This window comes from Brachyhypopomus gauderio, chromosome 2, assembly GCF_052324685.1.
Source record: "Brachyhypopomus gauderio isolate BG-103 chromosome 2, BGAUD_0.2, whole genome shotgun sequence".
In the NCBI taxonomy this organism is placed as follows: Eukaryota; Metazoa; Chordata; class Actinopteri; order Gymnotiformes; family Hypopomidae; genus Brachyhypopomus; species Brachyhypopomus gauderio.
This window is the reverse complement of record NC_135212.1, coordinates 13,515,488-13,535,116: the sequence shown is the minus strand read 5'-3', so window position 1 is coordinate 13,535,116 and position 19,629 is coordinate 13,515,488. Positions and strand designations below refer to the sequence as shown.

At 47.0% G+C, this 19,629-nt stretch overlaps 1 protein-coding gene across 2 annotated transcripts in view; it reads left to right on the top strand.

The window, feature by feature from the left end:
- The window catches only part of cyth3b (cytohesin 3b), a 35,613-nt gene that overhangs the window by 13,438 nt on the left and 2,546 nt on the right, over positions 1 to 19,629 (top strand). For both annotated transcript variants that reach the window (XM_076987665.1, XM_076987674.1), the window contains exons 2-12: positions 8,179 to 8,261; positions 9,017 to 9,081; positions 10,202 to 10,268; positions 10,724 to 10,842; positions 11,122 to 11,202; positions 11,747 to 11,859; positions 12,696 to 12,844; positions 13,419 to 13,530; positions 18,465 to 18,541; positions 18,832 to 18,903; positions 19,392 to 19,546. In XM_076987665.1, coding sequence (XP_076843780.1) covers positions 8,179 to 8,261; positions 9,017 to 9,081; positions 10,202 to 10,268; positions 10,724 to 10,842; positions 11,122 to 11,202; positions 11,747 to 11,859; positions 12,696 to 12,844; positions 13,419 to 13,530; positions 18,465 to 18,541; positions 18,832 to 18,903; positions 19,392 to 19,546 — 1,093 coding nt within the window. The remainder of the gene's footprint in view (positions 1 to 8,178; positions 8,262 to 9,016; positions 9,082 to 10,201; positions 10,269 to 10,723; positions 10,843 to 11,121; positions 11,203 to 11,746; positions 11,860 to 12,695; positions 12,845 to 13,418; positions 13,531 to 18,464; positions 18,542 to 18,831; positions 18,904 to 19,391; positions 19,547 to 19,629) is intronic.

Sequence of the window (19,629 nt, the reverse complement as noted above, 5' to 3'; positions counted from 1 at the left end):
ATTGTGCTAGTCTGAAACACAGAGATGCACTATGTAGATAAACACAGAGATGGGCTATGTAGATAAACAGGGGACATTGAGTTGAGTATTGCAGCAACAGAGAGTAAAAGATGAAGAAATGTCCTAGAATATATCTAATCATTTTGCTCGGCCTAGTGCTAGAAAGCTAAAATGTATGCCATCGCTAGAAAAAACGGAGGATGAAATACTCTTATATTATTAAGCATGACTGGAAAACTGGCAAACAAATGGTATTTGGGAAATTTGTTATTGAAGCTATAAAATCACATTTCCAGAGAAAATGTCTAGGGCTCCGAGTGAATGAGTTATTTGCAGTGGCAGCTGTTAAGACTGAAACCTTCTGATTGCCCTTCAAAACGTTTTTTTTTTCTGTTTGTGCAAAAGAAAACTATTTTTTCCAGATGACTTTAACAGAGTAATGAACTGCACAGGTTTTCTTCATAGCGCGGCAGCAAGCACATCGTCCTGTCCACATCGTCCTGTCCACATCGTCCTGTCCACAGCATCCTGTCCACATTGCATGAAAGGTCTTTTTTCGGTTTGAGCTCCACCATCGTTCTAACAAACATGCAGCCACTCCCTGCTGTGTCCGTGGTGGCGGGCCAGCTCTCAGACGTTTGGCACATGGCATGCTGCCCCACTTTTGCATCAGCAATCCTAAGTCTAGAAGTACCGGTTATCAGGCTGGAGACCAAGGAAGCAAAACCGTCCGTAAGTGACTGAGCGAACCTGAATGTAAGTGCAGAGCGTGAGACAGGACAAGCAAGTGATGGGGCGGTCTGGGGTTTACACCAGCCGTAGCAGAACTGCGGTGGTGTAATAGGTGGTGGCCTCTAAATAGCCAAGGAGAACCCAAACAGCTGGTGCTGTAAATGTCACATACAGTCATCAGGACTGTTGATTACTATAACATCTGAAAATATCATATGGACTCATTAGGACTGTTGATTCCTTTAACATCTTTTAGTCCCTTTTACATACAGAATCATATATTGTATATAAATTTCCTTTCACACATATAACGTTTTGACATCGAATGATAGATAAATGTTTTCAGTATTAAGAACCAGTATGTTAAGGAGCTCTTATAAATGTAGTATGAAAGTAAATGCTACGTAACACTATGTGTTTTTTTTTTTTTTGTATGTCATCTATATAATTCTTCTGTTTTGTTTTGTATGCCATATACATTGGTCTAGTTTTGATGTGTAAAGTTTAAAGATCTGTAACATACTGGCTTTTTGGTCAAAATGTGGCTTTTACTTGTCACTGACATTTACCTAGATCTGAGATAAACAGACTGGCTGTACCTGACAGTCTGGTTATCATAGGTATGCAAACTATGCCCTCTGAGTCGACGTTGTAGCAATAGGTGCAGGAGCTTATGGTCAGACAGGTGCCTTTTGTCAGGAAGGTATGAATCACGTGTGGTCAAGAGAACATACTCAGGAAGACAGGGCTGCTATGCAGTCATGTGGGTCACTGAGATGTTGCTTTCCACCCAAATCATTGTCGCAAACTAGATTGAATGCATGACATGGCTGGATGACAGAATCAACATCTCAGATTACCAGAAGACTCAATGACTGGGGCCCCCCGAGCTCCACACTTTCATATGTAGAATATTAACTGAAGGCTTGATTAAATAGGTGAGTCTTAAGTCTAGACTGCAAGATTGGAGCTGCGATAGAATTTCGGACTGGAGCTGGAAGACTGATCCATAACTGAGGGGCTTTAAAGGAGAAAGCTCTGCCTCCGGCTGTAGTCTTGCTAATTTTAGGAACTAAGAGAAATCCTGCATTTTGAGAGCATAGCAGGCAAGATGGATTATGGTGTGCAGTGAGTTCACTCAGATATTACGGGGCAAGACCATTTAACGCTTTATAGGTCAACAGAAGAATTTTAAAATCAATTCGATTTTACCAGGATCCAGTGCAACGCCAAGAGAGTAGAACTGATGTGATCGAGTTTTCTAGCCCTATAGTTAAGACGCTGCAGCATTCTGTACGAGTTGGAGTTTCTTTAGGGACTTTTTAGAGCATTCAATTAAAAGACTGTTACAGTAGTCTTGATGAGACAAAAGTGTGGACCAGTTCCTCTGCATCTGATAATGAAAGAAAATATTGTCAATATTGCATAAATGGAAAAATGCAGCATGAGTGACATCACACATGTGTGTGTCAAATGAGAGTTTGGAACCGAAAGCGACACCTAAGCTAACACCTGACCAATACACAGCCATGAGACCTTGTAGCATGGCGCTTCCTATGGAAGCTGGAGAAGAATTTATGATGTGGTGTTACAGAACTGCCATGGATCTGGTGCAGCTTGGTTGGGGGGTATCAGAGTGTTGCATGAGTGAAGCTCAGCCCAGCACTCCCTGCTTAGTTTGGTTGTCATTGTTACTGGGACAGCAGTGGTAATCAGCAGAGAGAAGACATCCGCTCCATTGTTCTGAAGCAGTCTTGGTTGGTCTAAAGATATCCATCTCCAGGTCTTCGGTTGTTTGTTTGTATCTCTTCTGAGGACACTAATCTGCAGCTCTTTCCTTCTGATTTGAACCCTGTATAGAAGTACAGACTGTATGGACGTATCTGCTGCCTGTGCTTGGATTTACAAAACTACACTTGCGTGAGACTCACTCCATTATTCAAGCTTTAAACAGGTTTATCAGTAACATGACATGGTTCACAGTTCAGAGTTTCTCGGCCCACAGAGCTCATAACGCTGATTCTGTAGTCTATGTTAAGAGTTACATCCTTGGTCAAGATCTTTTGGGTGTGAACAATCTGGTTTTACTGGAAAGCCAAGAGTAATACGATCTAGAAGGGTCTGCTTCTGTTTTTTATATTTAGCTTGAGATGCACTGTGCCTGTATTGTGTGCTGCCTGTTACTGTGTCAGCAGTTGCCCCTGTGCTCTTAGATTCACGCACTGGGCAAAATGGCCAGTGAAGAACTGAGCAGCTCTCCTTGAACAGTTATTGGCCACCTGCTCTCAGGTGCATACGGGGGCCTGGGAGTGGGGTAATGTTGATGTAATGTCATCACACAGCCTTTGTGGTGCAATAAGTCAGTGCCAGGACCATGACTGATTCACACCCCACTCCAACTACCTCTTTGCCCCACTCTCCCCACTATACCTCAACCCCACTTTCCCCACACCCACTATACCTCAACCCCACTCTCCCCACACCCACTATACCTCAACCCCACTCTCCCCACACCCACTATACCTCAACCCAACTCTCCCCGGCCCCACTATACCTCAACCCCACTCTCCCCGGCCCCACTATACCTCAACCCCACTCTCCCCACACCCGCTATACCTCAACCCCACTCTCCCCACACCCACTATACCTCAACCCCACTCTCCCCACACCCACTATACCTCAACCCCACTCTCCCCACACCCACTATACCTCAACCCAACTCTCCCCGGCCCCACTATACCTCAACCCCACTCTCCCCGGCCCCACTATACCTCAACCCCACTCTCCCCACACCCGCTATACCTCAACCCCACTCTCCCCACACCCACTATACCTCAACCCCACTCTCCCCACACCCACTATACCTCAACGCCACTCTCCCCACACCCACTATACCTCAACCCAACTCTCCCCGGCCCCACTATACCTCAACCCCACTCTCCCCACACCCACTATACCTCAACCCCACTCTCCCCACACCCACTATACCTCAACCCCACTCTCCCCGCACCTACTATACCTCAACCCCACTCTCCCCACACCCACTATACCTCAACCCCACTCTCCCCACACCCACTATACCTCAACCCCACTCTCCCCGCACCCACTATACCTCAACCCCACTCTCCCCGGCCCCACTATACCTCAACCCCACTCTCCCCACACCCACTATACCTCAACCCAACTCTCCCCACTCCCACTATACCTCAACCCTACTCTCCCCGCACCCACTATACCTCAACCCCACTCTCCCCACACCCACTATACCTCAACCCCACTCTCCCCGCACCCACTATACCTCAACCCCACTCTCCCCGCACCCACTATACCTCAACCCCACTCTCCCCACACCCACTATACCTCAACCCCACTCTCCCCGCACCCACTATACCTCAACCCCACTCTCCCCACACCCACTATACCTCAACCCCACTCTCCCCACACCCACTATACCTCAACCCCACTCTCACCACACCCACTATACCTCAACCCCACTCTCCCTGGCCCCACTATACCTCAACCCCACTCTCCCCGGCCCCATTATACCTCAACCCCACTCTCCCCACACCCACTATACCTCAACCCCACTCTCCCCACACCCACTATACCTCAACCCCACTCTCCCCGCACCCACTATACCTCAACCCCACTCTCCCCACACCCACTATACCTCAACCCCACTCTCCCCACACCCACTATACCTCAACCCCACTCTCACCACACCCACTATACCTCAACCCCACTCTCACCACACCCACTATACCTCAACCCCACTCTCCCTGGCCCCACTATACCTCAACCCCACTCTCCCCGGCCCCATTATACCTCAACCCCACTCTCCCCGCACCCACTATACCTCAACCCCACTCTCCCCACACCCACTATACCTCAACCCCACTCTCCCCACACCCACTATACCTCAACCCCACTCTCACCACACCCACTATACCTCAACCCCACTCTCCCTGGCCCCACTATACCTCAACCCAACTCTCCCCGGCCCCACTATACCTCAACCCCACTCTCCCCACACCCACTATACCTCAACCCCACTCTCCCCACACCCACTATACCTCAACCCCACTCTCCCCGCACCCACTATACCTCAACCCCACTCTCCCCACACCCACTATACCTCAACCCCACTCTCCCCACACCCACTATACCTCAACCCCACTCTCACCACACCCACTATACCTCAACCCCACTCTCACCACACCCACTATACCTCAACCCCACTCTCCCTGGCCCCACTATACCTCAACCCCACTCTCCCCGGCCCCATTATACCTCAACCCCACTCTCCCCACACCCACTATACCTCAACCCCACTCTCCCCGGCCCCACTATACCTCAACCCCACTCTCCCCACACCCACTATACCTCAACCCCACTCTCCCCACACCCACCATACCTCAACCCCACTCTCCCCACACCCACTATACCTCAACCCCACTCTCCCCGCACCCACTATACCTCAACCCTACTCTCCCCGCACCCACTATACCTCAACCCCACTCTCCCCACACCCACTATACCTCAACCCCACTCTCCCCGCACCCACTATACCTCAACGCCACTCTCCCCGCACCCACTATACCTCAACCCCACTCTCCCCACACCCACTATACCTCAACCCCACTCTCCCCGCACCCACTATACCTCAACCCCACTCTCCCCACACCCACTATACCTCAACCCCACTCTCCCCGCACCCACTATACCTCAACCCCACTCTCCCCACACCCACTATACCTCAACCCCACTCTCCCCACACCCACTATACCTCAACCCCACTCTCCCCACACCCACTATACCTCAACCCCACTCTCCCCACACCCACTATACCTCAACCCCACTCTCACCACACCCACTATACCTCAACCCCACTCTCCCTGGCCCCACTATACCTCAACCCCACTCTCCCCTGCCCCATTATACCTCAACCCCACTCTCCCCACACCCACTATACCTCAACCCCAGTCTCCCCACACCCACTATACCTCAACCCCACTCTCCCCGCACCCACTATACCTCAACCCCACTCTCCCCACACCCACTATACCTCAACCCCACTCTCCCCACACCCACTATACCTCAACCCCACTCTCACCACACCCACTATACCTCAACCCCACTCTCACCACACCCACTATACCTCAACCCCACTCTCCCTGGCCCCACTATACCTCAACCCCACTCTCCCCGGCCCCATTATACCTCAACCCCACTCTCCCCGCACCCACTATACCTCAACCCCACTCTCCCCACACCCACTATACCTCAACCCCACTCTCCCCGCACCCACTATACCTCAACCCCACTCTCCCCACACCCACTATACCTCAACCCCACTCTCCCCACACCCACTATACCTCAACCCCACTCTCACCACACCCACTATACCTCAACCCCACTCTCCCTGGCCCCACTATACCTCAACCCCACTCTCCCCGGCCCCATTATACCTCAACCCCACTCTCCCCACACCCACTATACCTCAACCCCACTCTCCCCACACCCACTATACCTCAACCCCACTCTCCCCGCACCCACTATACCTCAACCCCACTCTCCCCACACCCACTATACCTCAACCCCACTCTCCCCACACCCACTATACCTCAACCCCACTCTCACCACACCCACTATACCTCAACCCCACTCTCACCACACCCACTATACCTCAACCCCACTCTCCCTGGCCCCACTATACCTCAACCCCACTCTCCCCGGCCCCATTATACCTCAACCCCACTCTCCCCACACCCACTATACCTCAACCCCACTCTCCCCGGCCCCACTATACCTCAACCCCACTCTCCCCACACCCACTATACCTCAACCCCACTCTCCCCACACCCACCATACCTCAACCCCACTCTCCCCACACCCACTATACCTCAACCCCACTCTCCCCGCACCCACTATACCTCAACCCTACTCTCCCCGCACCCACTATACCTCAACCCCACTCTCCCCACACCCACTATACCTCAAACCCACTCTCCCCGCACCCACTATACCTCAACGCCACTCTCCCCACACCCACTATACCTCAACCCCACTCTCCCTGGGCTGATTCCTTCCATTTCCCATTTCCCTGGGCTACATGCAAAAACAGGGCATGTCAGTGAGCTCAGTGGCCCAACTGTTTGACACTCATGTCATTCTTCAGTGGTGTAGGCGGTGGCGTAGGAGGTGGTGGACGTGGTGACGTAGGAGGCCTGGCTCTTTGCTCGGCCTGCTGGCCATAGGTCGCCTGCGGAGGCGGAACCACTTCACAATTGATGCTTTATGTGTAGCTGTTCCCTTCCCCAAAGTTGCACCGAGCTTGTAAAGTGGTCTGTGGTTTGGCTTTGGGAGCCTTGCAGGGTTGCATGCCTGATCATCTGTACAGAGCTCAGCAGCATGGCTGTTGGAATTAATGGTTTGAATCTCTGTCACCATGTTTTGCCTAATGTAATGCTCCTTTGTATGAGTAAACGGTGATGATTGGGGAGTGGTTTGGCTATGGGAGGAAATGATGATTTGGTTAGAGGATGATGATTGGGGAGTGGTTTAGTTGGGGTAGGGGGTGGTGATTGGGGAGTGGTTTATTTGGGGTAGGGGTGGTGATTGGGGAGTGTTTTGTTGGGGTAGGGGATGATTAAGGAGTGGTTTAGTTGGGGTAGGGGATGATTAAGGAGTGGTTTAGTTGGGGTAGGGGGTGGTGATTGGGGAGTGGTTTAGTTGGGGTAGGGGGTGGTGATTGGGGAGTGGTTTAGTTGGGGTAGGGGATGATTAAGGAGTGGTTTAGTTGGGGTAGGGGGTGGTGATTGGGAAGTGGTTTAGTTGGGGCTTCAACTAAAATAAAGAACAAGAAGAGGCTGGTGGAGTGAGCACCAGTGCATATACAGTATATGATATATGATCGTATATTTATGATATATTGAACTATTACAGATGCAGATGGAAGGCTTATTCAAGAGAGACGTCACCCCTCATTCACAGTGCTTCACATGTAGCATGTGCCCAAATTCCTGTGCTTCAAAAAGGTCCTGGCAGTTAGTCAGTGTCTGTCGAGTAAAGAGGCGTCCTGGAACACCTGTGGGACAATAAAGGCTGTTCCTATTCTATTCTATTCTATTCTATTATATTCTATTTATTCTGCTGGATGAGATTTACAGGATTTTGGTTGTTGATATTTTTGGACAGCCTTCTCTCCTGTCCTCCTCTAAGTGCCACCAAGAATGAATGAATGAATGAATGTTCAATTTATAGGACAGTTTTAAGAAATTATGCCCACAGCTAGAAATAGGAGAGGGGGCGAAATCTTTGGCCTTTTGTCTGATGAGTTAAAGTGCCAAGCTGATGACTCCTGTAGGTGAACAGATAAACAGGGTCTGGGTTTTGACAAGCAGAATCCTCAGTCACAGATGTCTCCACCTGCATGGTCTTTTCTAGTACCCGAGGACCTGTCCCTAGAAGAGCGGGAAGAGCTGTCAAACATACGTCGCAGGAAGAAAGAGTTGATGGATGACATTGAGGTGAGTGTCAGACTGAACAAACATGACAACATACATGCATGAATACATATAGGGACACACACACACACACACACACACACACACACACACACACACACACACACACACACACACACACACACAGAAACCTGATGAAGAACCTCTGTCAACATCTGTAATCTTGTGTACATCAGTACAATTTTGAATATCTCTACATTTTTAGTACAGTACACTGCAGTTATCTTTCCTGACTCTATTAACACTGGCTCTATTAACATTGGCTCTCTTGCTTTGTGTCCTGTCTGTCTTCTTTATGGTTTGCATAGGTCATGACCTCTTTACACTCTTTCTTACATTGCATAGGGAAAGAAAATGAATTTGACTTTATTGATTTGTATTTCATTTCCACATTTTAAGTGTATTCAAGAAGCATGTGCTATTTTTGGGCGCCTAAATGAGTTCACTGCATGGTGGAATTTGGAGCGATACACACACAGAGCTGGGAGCCTAGCACTGGGCTGATCATTTGAAGTGGGACACACAGAACTGGGAGCACTGGGCTGATCAGTTGGAGTGGGACACACAGAACTGGGAGCACTGGGGTGATCAATTGGAGTGGGATACACAGAACTGGGAGCACTGGGCTGATCAGTTGGAGTGGGATACACAGAACTGGGAGCACTGGGCTGATCACTGCGGTCTTTCCATCGTATGCATTGTTCACCATCTTATGGAAGTCAATCACGTGTCTTTCTATGTCTGACCCTCTTTGATAGCGACTGAAGTTCGAGATTGCGGAAGTGATGACGGAAATTGAGCAGCTCACCTGTGTGGGTGAGAGGTGAGTTTTGGCCCTCGTGCCACTTCTGATATCAACAGCATTCTTGTTTTGCTCTGCGGGATAAACCACACACATGGCAGCAGGAGCACGCTGGTGTGGAAACCTAGTTCCTTTACCAGAACTGAGCTGCTGAAAGACGCATTAGTACTCAGCCATCACCTGCCCACGCTCCTATTCACTGTTCTCAGTACAGTATTTGTTTCTCCTGTCTGATGATTTGTCTTCATCCAAGTTACGTCCTGACTATTCAGAATCTGTCATCTGCCTCGGTGTTGCCAAGGGGGACAAGCAGAGATGGAGGGCAGCTGTAGTTTGTAATGGTGTGTGTGTGTGTGTGTGTGTGTGTGTGTGTGTGTGTGTGTGTGTGTGTGTGTGTGTGTGTGTGTGTGTGTGTGTGTGTGTGTGTGTGTGTGTGAGGGGGGTGTGTTTAAGCAGCACAAACGACTCTGTTACCTCGGGTCACCTTTCAAAGGACCAACAGCTGCTGTGTGTCTCTGTAGTAGCTATATTTACTGGTGAAGGTGTAGTGAGAGTGTATATAAAGTGAGTATAAAGTGAGTATAAAGTGAGGCGTTGGTCATTTAGGTTTCTAAAACTCTTAGCTAAGATGCAAATCAGGTTAACAGTGATGAATTGGTCACTGTTTGTGAGATATTTCATATTACACAAAAACTACTGAAATTAAACAGTAAACCTATTAACTTATATTTTCTTTCCCATAAAATGCTTATTAGTTTTCAAGCTGCATTATGCCCCTCCTTAAACCTACATTAATGATTGATGTTAGTGATTTAATAAAACATTAATCCCTTTGTGATGTTAGATGTTAGCAGTTTGATAAACCATGATTCCTTAAACTGACTGTAATTTTAGGTGTAAATCAGTGTAATGAACCATCACTCCATAAACTGACTGTAATGTTAGGTGTTAGCGGTTTGATAAACCTTCAAAAAAAATTTCAGAACATTAATATTATGTGTTAACAGTTACAAAATGGCTGTTTGGCTCTTTCATGCAACTCATGCAGGCTTCATCCCTGTGTGTATACAGTGTATATATGTGTACAGTGGTGCACAGAAGCTAACTGTCATGGCTGATTTGTTCTTTTTTTAAACTGTAGCAAAACCACACAGAGAAACAAACAGATCGCCATGGGAAGAAAGAAATTCAATATGGATCCCAAAAAGGCAAGTCAGTCTGTACAATGTCACCCTTACATGTTTGTAATATTTCAGAATATGTAATTTACACTTAAAATGCATACAAATTATGAGTTTGACCTCAGTATGCAAAATGGGTAATTAATTAATCTCAAGATTAATGACCATGTAAGTGCCTTCAGTAGAACATATTTGACTCCAGACCAGGGTGAGTCCAGATCTTCCTGTCTCCAGACAAGGATTCAGTTCAGATCATGCCTGACCAGGGGTGAGTTTCCCAAAACGTTCGTAGTGCTAAGTACTTCGTAACCTCGTATGAAACATATGAGGTTAAGAAGTACTTAGCGCTAAGAACGTTTCGGGAAACTCACCCCTGGTCAGGCATGAGCCCCAGATCTGGGAGACTTCAGGTCATAACTGACTCCAGCTCTAGTCGATTCCTCTCAGAATCCCTTTACGTTTGACCCCTGTTCAACTTTTAGGGTATCCAGTTCCTGCTGGAGAATGACCTACTGCAGCAGACTCCTGAAGACATAGCCCAGTTCCTCTACAAAGGCGAGGGACTGAACAAAACTGTAATTGGAGATTACCTAGGGGAAAGGTAAGCTCTGCTCCCAAAGTGCTTCAAGCCCCTCTCATTGGCCATCTCTCAGAGAGCCGTGGACTCAGTGAACTTAAGCATGGCACAGATCTCTCAGAAAAACAAACACAGTCTTGCTAAATAAGGGTCCAAGCCCACATGTGTTTCTGATGTCTTGGGCCTCCTCTCGCCAAAGTCACTGAACAACAAATCTTAGTGCTTAGTAATCATTTTTATTTTTAGTCTTGTCCTTGAATGTGAAAGGCAGGATGAGGTGTGAGGTCATTTTCTTTCTTGCAGGGACGACTTCAACATCAAAGTGCTCCAAGCCTTCGTCGAGCTCCATGAGTTCGCAGACCTCAATCTGGTGCAGGCGTTGAGGTGTGTTGGAAATGCTCCTGCCATGTGCTCCACTCCACTCCTCGTCTTTTAACACATTAGATGTTTTCTGCGTACTTCACGGAAGTTGAAGACGAGTCAAGTTTATTCATATAGAGTTTTTACAACCCATGTTGACACATGGCAGCTTTAGAAGCGCATGAGTCCAAATCCCTAATGAGCACGCCAGGGACGACAGTGGCAAGGAAAAACTCCCTAGGTGGGGATTAGGACGAAACCTTGGGATGGCCGAGACTCAAAAGGGAACCCAAAACTCAAAATTGGGCACCCCAGCTAGTAGAAGTCCACATTTATAGTTCTATTTCTAGGCTGAGCATTCCCTCCAATGTGAATGTTGGACCTCAGTTAGGAGTTGGCATCGACATGTCTGCTGGCGTTCACCCACTTCATTTTTCTGCACAAGGATGCACACATATGGACATGCACATGTAAAACGCACACACAGACGCACACAGAGGCACACAGACACACACATATGCACACAGACACACACAGACTGGTCTGAGTGATGTTGTGATGTGTGTAGGCAGTTCCTGTGGAGCTTCAGGCTTCCAGGTGAGGCGCAGAAGATCGATCGGATGATGGAGGCTTTTGCGTCCCGATACTGCCAGTGCAACCCAGGAGTCTTCCAGTCCACAGGTCAGACCACGACACCATGGGAATGGGGCACATTGCAGGTGTCCATACCAGCATGATGCCAGTGAGAACTATTCAACCCTCACCATCATGGCTCTGTCACCAAGCCTACACCATGCTCTGATCACCTTGAGTTAGAGTCCAAAGTGGATGCCATACTTGTATAAGATGTTGATTTATCCAGAGCCATGTTCTTATCTGCAGGTCGTTTGTCTAACAATACGTCTTTCCTGCTGATAGATGCACATTAATTACCTTATGCTGTCTGTGATAATGAAATTGATCTCCAGCCACTTACAGGGTCTCAGTATGCGAAAGTTTCCATGGGGTCGGTCCCTCACTGGTTTGACACAGCTGGGATGAAATGTGATGGTGTGTGCTTGCAGCCTAGCTGTGCTCAGGCTGAGCAAAACGCTGATGCCTGCAGAGTTCTAGCCAGTTCAGATGCAGGGTGAAAGGGACTGACAAGGGGGCTGGAGTGAGATAGCGATCGCCTCTTAGCCCCGGAGAGGGCGGGAGGTTGTGGTAGGAGGTGCTTGGGGGTAAGACAGGAGTTTGCTTTGTGAACATGGTGGGACAGGGAAAGAGTGTTGGCTGTATGCCCAACCACAATGATTTATTTATTATGTCTGCTGGGACTGAGCCATGTCAGAACCATTAAAAACAGCATGTTGTTGTTTTCTTCACCTAATCTCTCTTCACTTCAGTGCCTCCACGCCGACTCCCACACTGGAGGAGAAGGCTGAACACATTGTAGTGTTACATTGTAGTGCTACCTGCTTCACGTGGCAGGTAGAAACGTGGGCCGGGTCTTTTGACTGTATCACGTTTCTTCACAGACACATGCTACGTCCTGTCCTTCGCCATCATCATGCTGAACACCAGCCTCCACAACCCCAACGTGAGGGACAAACCTGCTGTGGAGCGCTTCATCTCCATGAACCGGGGCATCAACGATGGTGGAGACCTTCCAGAGGAGCTGCTACGGGTACTGCTATTCACTGAACCTAGCCGAACGGGCACCTAGCAATGCTAACAGGAGAACCTGCGATTGCTAACACATACTACTGCTGTTTTAGAGTGGAGATGGATAAAATATGGACTGTATGGCTGCATAGGTTAGCAATATACTTCCTCTAACTATACATCAACTCTCCCAAAGAAACAAGCACCAGGCCTCAATCATCCGCCCACACAGAATGCCAGCAGCTTTCTTAATATTTTCAGCAGCTAATGACTTTAGCATCATGCTACCTAATAATTTACAGGTAACCTTAGCTGCCTTATGTTATTTGTTTCCATTGTTTCTTGTGCTTCATAATTGTTAATTAAGCTGACAAGCCTATTGGTGTGTAGAGGAATAAGTGAGAAAAAAATAGATGACGGTTTGGGATTTATTTTACTCAGAAGCATCTGTAGAAACATATCTGTTTTTTCTGAGGCTCCCAGCAGATGAGCCCATTATTATTAAGAGAGATTAATATTTGTATTTATTTGCATGCGAGACAAGCGCTAATGTGCAGGTTTTGTGTATCTCCTCCCACTTTCTCTCTTCTGAGCAGAACCTATATGACAGCATTAAAAGTGAACCCTTTAAGATCCCCGAGGATGATGGCAACGACCTCACACACACGTTCTTCAACCCCGACAGAGAGGGTTGGCTGCTCAAGCTTGGTGAGCTCTGACGCTGAACGGCTAATGTGCAATCCTGGTCATCTTGTTTACTCGGTCCCTTCACACTTTACCCAGTTGTGTTACGCAGCTCAGTCCCTTTGTGTTACGTAGTCTCTTTGTGTTAAGCAGCTCAGTCCTTTTCTGTTACGTAGCTCAGTCTCTTTGTGTTACGCAGCTCAGACACTTTGTGTTACATAGCTCAGTCCCTTTGCGTTACACAGCTCAGTCTCTTTGTGTTACGCAGCTCAGTCCCTTTGTGTTACCTTTGCTCTGTTTTGCTCTCCGTCACTCCAGAGATAGAGTGTTGCCACAGTACTAGGAAACTATGGAGTTGTTGTTGGTGGTATCAGAGAACAACGTGTACATAACCCTTTCTAACCAACGATCTCTTAAAGCATTTCAGCATTTCTGTATGAAAATGAAGAGTCTTAGTGTGACTAATCTGTGTACAGGAGAGGACTTCTAGAAAGTAGGTGTGAGATTTGACTGAAAGTGAGTGAATGTCAGAAAGTGTCAGAAATTGAACACCAGGTGTCAATGCTTTCATTATAATGCTGACACTCGACCATCAGGAGCTTCTAGGAGAATCCCAAAAGCACAGTTGGACAGTTTTATTCTCTGGTGATATTTTTAGTTCCCCAGACATTGGTCAAATTAAGTTATTCATTTCTCTGGTGCTTCATGTATTATTTACTTGCATGTGTTTGATGATCCATGTAGTGTTTACGTACATGTGTGGTGCCTCATGTAGTGTTTACGTACGGTACATGTGTGGTGCCTCATGAAGTGTTTACCTACATGTGTGGTGCCTTGTGTAGTGTTTTCTTACATGTGTGGTGCCTCATGTAGTGTTTACGTACATGTGTGATGCCTCATGAAGTGTTTACGTACATATGTGGTGCCTCATGAAGTGTTTACGTGCATGTGTGGTGCCTCATGTAGTGTTTACGTACATGTGTGCTGCCTCATGTAGTGTTTACGTACATGTGTGCTGCCTCATGTAGTGTTTACGTACATGTGTGGTGCCTCATGTAGTGTTTACGTATGTGTGTGGTGCCTCATGTAGTGTTTATGTACGTGTGTGGTGCCTCATGTAGTGTTCACGTACATGTGTGGTGCCTCATGTAGTGTTCACGTACATGTGTGGTGCCTCATGTAGTGTTTACTTACATGTGTGGTGCGTCATGTAGTGTTTACGTACATGTGTGGTGCCTCATGTAGTGTACACGTACATGTGTGGTGCCTCATGTAGTGTTCACGTACATGTGTGGTGCCTCATGTAGTGTTTACTTACATGTGTGGCGCGTCATGTAGTGTTTACGTACATGTGTAGTGCCTCATGTGTTTACTCTCTACCCGCCCTTCTCTCCTCCTCCCAAAGTGTCTGTGCAATTTTGCTCCTAAATGTGGTGTGTCTTTGTGTGTGTCTACCATTGTTAAATGTTCCTTTGTGTTTTTCTGTATTCCTTCTGACCCCACCCGTCTGTCCTTGTCTCTCCTCACTCAGGAGGTAGGTGACCTTGCTGAGCTTCCTCCACCCTCCTTGATCCTCCCCTCCCTTCAGCTCCTACCTCATCTTAACCTCCATCTCCACCCTCCCTCCACCTCCTCTCTGGGTCCATTTGAACCCAGTACCTGTTCTCCAAATGGCTGCTGAGGGCTGCCGAGGTCACAGGTCACCTTGCTGCATGTTGGCCTGTTTGAGCTCCTCCCCTGTTACTGCCTGGCTTGGTGTTCACGTATTCCTCTGGAAGGATATAAGACTCATATGTATCCCAGCATCTCTGATATACAGTCATTACACTATTACCCACTATTACCCCCACCCCATGCCCCGCCCAGCCTCACGTGACCTGTACCAACCCCACGTGCCCCTGCCTTAGGCACTGTAGACAGAGGGGTTTTTCCTCCTGTCTTTACTGCACTCTTATTCACTAACTACAGCCTCTGGGAGAGCTATTGGCACATGGTGGAAATACGTGTGAAATACATGTGAATTCCTTTGAAAATATGTAGGGCCTAAATGAGGGACTTTCTGATACGAATGATGGTAAATGAAGATTTGTATACACACACACACACACACACACACACACACATACATAAATGAGGGACTCCCTAAGACGAATGATGGTAAATGAAGATTTGTGTGAAGACTTAATTTATCCTAAAAGGACTTCATCTGTACACCAACTGAAACATATTAAACAAACACAAAAATGTTAAAATTGCTTAAACACAAAATTCTGTAATTAAAAATGCTGTTGTGAAGCTTTATATAATTTGTCTATTTCTAACTATTAGCTTCTACTGCTAGCATTTTCCACTACAGCTTTTCCTTTAAGATCTACCTTATCTTAACCAAAATACCCACATACACAATCTAATGCTGAATATTGTGTAATTTTGGTACTTTTATTACACCAGAGTTGAAATATTCATCTTTGTATATATTTTTGGTGTGACCACTAGTAACGAAAATGAACTATTTGCCATTTTTTGAATGAAGTTGTAAATGTGTGTGTGTGTGTGTGTGTGTGTGTGTGTGTGTGTGTATATATATATACACACACACACACACATACATTTATATATGTATAGAGAGAGGGAGGGACAGAGAGAAATAAAAATTTTCATCAGCTGTGCAAGCAAAGTGCTTCTGATTTAACTGGAGGAGGAACCAGTTTATATATGAAAACGTAAATGCTTAAATCATCACATTCATTCATGAGGTTGTAAAGTTCTACGAGTGGAGATCAGTTATTTTTCTTTGAATTTCCTAATTTCACTGCTGCCATAGCAACAACTGGCTATACAAACAGATATGTCGTTAATACAGCGTCCAAAATGCATTGACACAGGAAATGACACATCCTTAACCCTGATGGTCCGAAGGTGTTCAACAAACCCATCAGCAAGTTTACATCTCTTACAAGTAATGCAGTAGACAACTCTTGCTGTGGTGCATGTAGATGAATGAGATATAACATATATATATATATATATATATATATATATATATATATATATATATATATATATATATATATATATATATATATATATATATATATATCTCGGAGACACAACGGAAAGACCTTGGAACATTGCTACGTGTGTAGTTAGGATGGCTTCACAGCCGGGAAACACTGTAACCTCAGGTGTTCCTTGTCCTCACATGCAGATGTCTATCTAGGCCTGTGGGCAAATGAACCAACAAAACAACAGCACACAGTTGCCCAACATCAACTGGGAGATTCCTGGTGTGGCCCACCAGATGGCCCCACCAGCGGGCTCTTCTCCCTGGGCTGACTTTCCTGGCATCCAGGGGTTCTGTGCCAGGAAGCTTCATGTTTATTTCAGTCCACACGTATTACAGGAATACTTGTAATGGAAGTGCAAAACTTAATAGTGAATGAGTAACATGAATGAATGAGTGCTGAGGTAAATTTATGACACCAAGCAGATCAGACAACCTGCTGTTCATCTTTAGCTGAGTTTGTGTTCTGAGCTTTATTTTAATGCTGAGCCATTATGAAATTCCTTCTGCTAATTGATTAGCACCAACTGGCTGTTGTGCCTGTTGCCACTATTGCTGCTGCAGGAACAGTGACAGCATCGGCAGCCATTTTGTCAATGAACAACATGTGTGGAAGATAGGTGAGCTCCACCAGATGTTCTGGGGTGAGACATACTGGGGTGAGACATACCGGGGGGGGTGAGACGTACCTGGTGTGAGACGTACCTGGTGTGAGACATGCTGGGGAGGAACTGTACAAGAACGTAATGGACCAGCAGCACCAGTGTGAGATGTACCAGGAGACTGTTTCCAATTCCTCTTTGCCTGTGTGGGGCACCTGGCACCTGGACAGGTAGACTAGTTCAGGTGTTGTGTTGGAGAAAGCTGAGCCTACAGGGCTAACGTAGCCCACAGAGCTGAAGCCCCAACGCTCCCTGGCATATGAAGAAACCTGCATCAGATCTGCAGGCAGAGCCGGAGTGGCTAATCGGGAGATTCGGGAGGATTCCCGATGGGCCGGCTCATGTCAATCTCTAGTTTGGGCCGATTGGGATGGAAAAATAATTTTGGGCCGGATTTGCGCATGAAACTCCCGGGCTGAAAAAGTGGCTCACTCCGGCCATGCCTGCAGGTATCTCCTGCACAGATACACACTCAAATTAGCAACCCTGGTGTGTAGGCTCGTTGGGGAAGAATTTGCCACTCGTGTGCGAGTGTGTGTTTTGGTGTTGGACAAAGTGGTGATATTGAGGTTTTGTTTGCTAAAGGCTGGTGACTTACTGAATCATAAAATGGCAGACTGCAGCTTTGGTGTGAGGCCGTCACTCTTTTGGGAAGCACCCTGTCCCTGGGCGCTCAGCTCACTCCGGTGCCTCTCAGCCAGAACCAGTTAGTTCTGCCATCCGAGCCCACTCTGACGGCTCTGTAAGAATGCCACTGGCCACGTCTTGCAGGAGCTCTGAGCTATTCTGAGCTCTGCATATACAACCAGGACTTCACGTCACCCAAATGCATCAGAAAGCAATGCAGTACTGCACAACATGTAGTGGGAGCTCACTCAGTGCATTTAGAATATTCAACTTTAATACTGCTAGATGGTTGTGGTATTGCATCCATCCTAGTTTACCATACTGGCTTCATTTCTCCAACAATGAGCTTTTAGTCTTTATAAAACACTTGTTGCAGTCAGACTGGTTGGTATATGCCATCACATACCATAAACTCTTTCTGTTGTTTTTTGTGTTTTCAAACACGTAAATGGACTCTCTCCAGTAACTACTGAAAGGTTCATATGTAACGAAGGCACTGATGTTAACTCTATGGATGGAGGTCATTGCGTTTTATCATCATCTTAGGCCAGGTGTATAAATTTGACTGTGGTTAGTTATGCCACTGTGTTTTCTTTTCATTGCAGGAGGAAGAGTGAAAACCTGGAAGAGACGTTGGTTCATATTAACAGACAACTGCTTGTACTACTTTGAATACACAACGGTCAGTATGCTGTGAATGTTTGTACCTTTGTTCAAGAGAAAAACGCTGAAGCGGTGATGTGGAGTTCAGCTCACCCCACAACTGCTGCCGTCTCATGTTGTTCCTTTATGGAGTGTTTTCTTCAAGAAATTCCACCTCCATGGTCCAAATTTTGATCTCCACTTTTGCTGACAGCATAGATGCATTCAAGTGATACTTTTGCTAGGTACAGTGGCAGACTGTCAGTAGAAAGATGTCAGAATGCAACTTCTCTTCCAGTGTTGTATGTTGTGACCTGTCATGTGTAACAGGACAAGGAACCACGGGGCATCATCCCTCTGGAGAACCTCAGTATCCGAGAGGTAGAGGAGCCCAGGAAACCCGTGAGTCTTTTGTCTTCTTGAAGCTTTGATGCCACAGGTCCGTTTGCAGGTCCGTCTGCAGCTGGTGTGCTTTAGCCCGATCCTGTGCCACTTCGTTTGACCTCTGTATGATCATATGAAGCTCTTCCAGGTGACAGTAGAGAGCTGTGATTCGATTCAGAATTGTGTGTGATGTTTTCATGATTTGAAACATGACTGGATTCCTGAAGCCAGTGACTTTCACCTGCCCTCCAGGATTTGTGTTGTCGGTTGTTGAGATTGTGCATTTTAGGAGATTTGAAATGTTACAAATCTGAGGCCGAACCTACAACCACCAACATGAACCTTCTCATTTGAATGAAACTGGAATCTGAACTTTGTCGTTTGACGTGAAGTGCACCACACAGTGCACTCACATTATTGTGAGATTTTCAGATTTAGCAGCATCTGTGTTGGTGTTGGAATACACACCTCCTGCACCTCTAACACATTCTTATTTTATCCTCCAGAACTGTTTTGAGCTCTACAACCCAAATCACAAGGGCCAGGTGATCAAGGCATGCAAGACGGAAGCAGACGGTCGGGTGGTGGAGGGCAACCATGTTGTCTACAGAATATCAGCCCCCACCCCGGAGGAGAAGGAGGAGTGGATCAAATCCATCAAGTGAGACTCTCAGTTGATATGCGGCAGCCGCCATGACTTAGACAAGGTGAACGAGTTTGTTCAGTGTCCCAGTTAAAGAGCCC